The 3,208-nt window shown below is 38.6% G+C and overlaps 1 protein-coding gene across 1 annotated transcript in view; it reads right to left on the reverse strand.

Annotated features, from left to right (window-relative positions):
* Window positions 1-1,100: 1,100 nt before the first annotated feature.
* Window positions 1,101-3,208, reverse strand: part of Sat1 (spermidine/spermine N1-acetyltransferase 1) — a 3,334-nt gene continuing 1,226 nt past the window's right edge. The window contains exons 4-6 of the mRNA XM_031376661.1: window positions 1,980-2,081; window positions 1,845-1,885; window positions 1,101-1,632 (exon numbers count right to left, since the gene is read on the reverse strand). Of these exons, the coding sequence (XP_031232521.1) occupies window positions 1,462-1,632; window positions 1,845-1,885; window positions 1,980-2,081 (314 nt within the window). The 3' untranslated portion in view covers window positions 1,101-1,461. The remainder of the gene's footprint in view (window positions 1,633-1,844; window positions 1,886-1,979; window positions 2,082-3,208) is intronic.

Below are 3,208 nucleotides of genomic sequence, written 5' to 3' on the forward strand. Positions count from 1 at the left end.
TACTCACTGGGTTAATTTATTCATCTAGGCACAGTCAGCATGCACTTGTTTTCCTCTAAGAGGCCCGGTTTCCAGAACACAACCTTCAAAATATCTTCCTTCTTCACAAGGCTCTTTGTGTTCAATTTGATTTTTGCCAGCAATTCCATTACTTGCCATCTGAGCAGGACCCTTGTTGAGATCTAATTCTGTATGCGTATTTTCATGCCATATTGAGCCACCAATAAACCCCAAAGCTCAAAAGAAATACATAATCACACTCTTCTATATAGCTGCCTTCTAATCTAGAACTGTGTAGCAGAAACTGAGCCAAAGGAACACAGAACCAAAGCTGTTTAACTGGAAGAGTTCAGTATTTCCTGCTATTGTGTAAGTATCCTAGAAATGCTTTTGGAAAACACTAATCTTGGACACTAGTTTTCAGGAATTCTTAACAACTATCATTTTTATGATCATGCAAATTAGAGGGTTTGGGAAATGTAGGTCAATGTAATGACTAATTAAAGTTCATAGATCTAAGAAAATTGTCGTTTCCCTTTGCTTTTTAAAGGCTCATTTTCAGTTCCTGAGAAAAGCGTTTATGTCTCCCTAGTTGAAAGACTCCTATTGTGTTCTTACTGTAGGACATTAGTTTAACACATTATCTCTCCACACACATGTGAAGTCATCTGATTTGCTTGTGAGAAAGTTGCTTGTGTGTCACTTTTTAAAGTTGCAATCTTGTTAAAAAGAATCAGTTTTATTCCCTCTGGATTAGCAGAATGAGCCACTTAGTTTTACTTCAAAGGACATTTTGTGTGGGATGAGGTCATTGGGGACAAGATGTTTCTCCTGATTGTTAATGTTTCATGAACCCACCTTCACATTTTACTTGTAGAACAATGGACTTATTCATTGTGTGCACCACTCTGTTTCATTTCTTTCTTTCCTTTCCAAGTCATCCCCCACCTCCCTGTGCTAGGGATGAAACTTAGGGTATTCTGAACACCAACCAGGCAGCCTCTCCTACTCATGTTTACCACTACCTGAGAACTGTTACATATTATTTTGGTTGCAAAAATAATGAGGATGGGACGACTAGTAAAAATGCTCACGCTGAATATTTAAATCAAAGAGTAGTTTATTTTTTAAAAAAGAATCAAAACAGAAACTCTAAGTACCAGTGTGTACATTGTACACATTTAAATGACTCACAAGAATGAAGTTTTGTTTTTCTTATATAGTAAGATCATACCACCTTGTTCTTCATCAAAAGATGTTCAAGAATTCTGCCTCCAAACCACATACATGACTGCCATTTTAAACAGACCGAATTTCAAACATGCAACAACGCCACTGGTAATAAAGCTTTGGAATGGGTGCTCACTCTATTATGTCACTACAAACAAGATAGAAAGCAAGGGAAGTTGAGAATTTATTCTAAAGCACAATGGAGGTTGTCATTGTCTACACCAGCATGCCTCACTCCTCTGCTGCCATTTTTAGCAAGTACTCTTTGTCAATCTTGAAGAGCCTCCATCCCTCTTCACTGGATAGATCCGAAGCACCTCTTCTTTTGTAGAAGTTGATAGATGGTTCATTCCATTCTGCTACCAAGAAGTGCATACTGCTGCAGCGACACTTCATGGCAACCTAGTACAAGCCAGAGAGAACATAAGCCCAACTTTGATCCATTCATTATAATAACCCAATATCTCTTACAAATGCAGAAGCCCAAATCTAGAACATCTAGTCACAGCTCTATTCCCAACACTAGGCAGGTGAAGACAAGCTTGAGCCCAGCCAGGGCTCATAGGGAATACCAGGCCAGCCTGGGTTATGCAGTGAAATTCTAGTGAACATACCTGGCTTAGATTCTTCAAAATTTCTGATCCTATACCAAAGCCTAAAAGAAAGAAATACAATTCAACATAGTCATTTTAAGGCCACAGAACTCCGATTTCTCTTTAAACTACCTCCAATCCCAAAGTCAACTGTACCTCTGTAATCACTCATCACAAAGAAGTCTTCAAGATACAGTAACTTGCCAATCCATGGGTCATAGGTAAAATAGTACATGGCAAAACCAACAATGCTGTGTCCTGTAATAAGAGTATCCCATGAGATGCAAAGAAGAAAAACAACCCATTCAAGCTGTATCGGCAGAATCAGAAGCCTATCGTAGATTTTAAGAAAATATACATGCGTGCACCACTGAAACAAGCAGCCAGGAACTGGACTGCCTCCTTATGTTTATGCTACTACAGTCCAGACCAATGATGAATGATCTCTCTGGTCTCAGACATGTACTTGCAAAAGGCACACATTAGAGATAGCTGAAGCTAGGCTACACTTGTGGACTGGCTAGTCTGCATTCTGCTAGACTCACACTCAGGAAATGAGAACACTTCCACTACTTGCCAGAGCAAAAGGGCCACAGACTTAAACTAAACACATATATTATTCACATCCTAATAATGACATGCTGGTATGTTGGCTTGGCAAAAGTTGGGTTTACACAGCAGTTTAGAAGAGGAAATGCTTGTAGTTACCAACTCTTGCTTCCTTAAGGTCAGAATACCAGGCCAAAAGAACAATGTTTACTTTCAGAACTTGCCCTCCCACGAATAAATTTTCAGTTTACTTCTCCCAATCTTTAAGGCAGGAGAACTAGCAGTAACCAGAAACAGGTGTTACATAACACCCACACACTTCTAAAACTTATCTCATCCCTTATGTGTTCTGATTATCTTCTAATCTAAGGGACAGACATTAGAAGAAAACTCAAGAAAGCACCCACCCAAACAACTTCCCCTTTTAGCCGTCTTCTGACCAGTCAACAAGGGCCAGCAAAAAAAGTAAATACATAAATAAAAATAAAAAAAAAATAATTAAAAATTGACTCCCTCATAAGAAGTGTCAATTCAATTCCAAATGGAGGCAAAGGTTTCAAATTAGAGGCAATGGTTGCAAATTAAACTTTCTAGCCATTTTCTATTTCTTTGCAGACAGACAGGAAGCAAGTATAAACTTCTGATCTACCGTGTTTAAGTGTGTGATAATAGGACCTTACCTCATTTATCATGATCATCTACTTTATTGTGTAAAGGATCTTTTAGTTACCTCCCCGCCCATCCATGTACACAGAAGGGCCATGTACATGGCGAAGCTAGAGACTGTAACCTGAAGATTGGGACAAATTAAAGAAAAAAATGTGATTTAACACAAT

Source organism: Mastomys coucha, chromosome X, assembly GCF_008632895.1.
Source record: "Mastomys coucha isolate ucsf_1 chromosome X, UCSF_Mcou_1, whole genome shotgun sequence".
Lineage (NCBI taxonomy): Eukaryota > Metazoa > Chordata > Mammalia > Rodentia > Muridae > Mastomys > Mastomys coucha.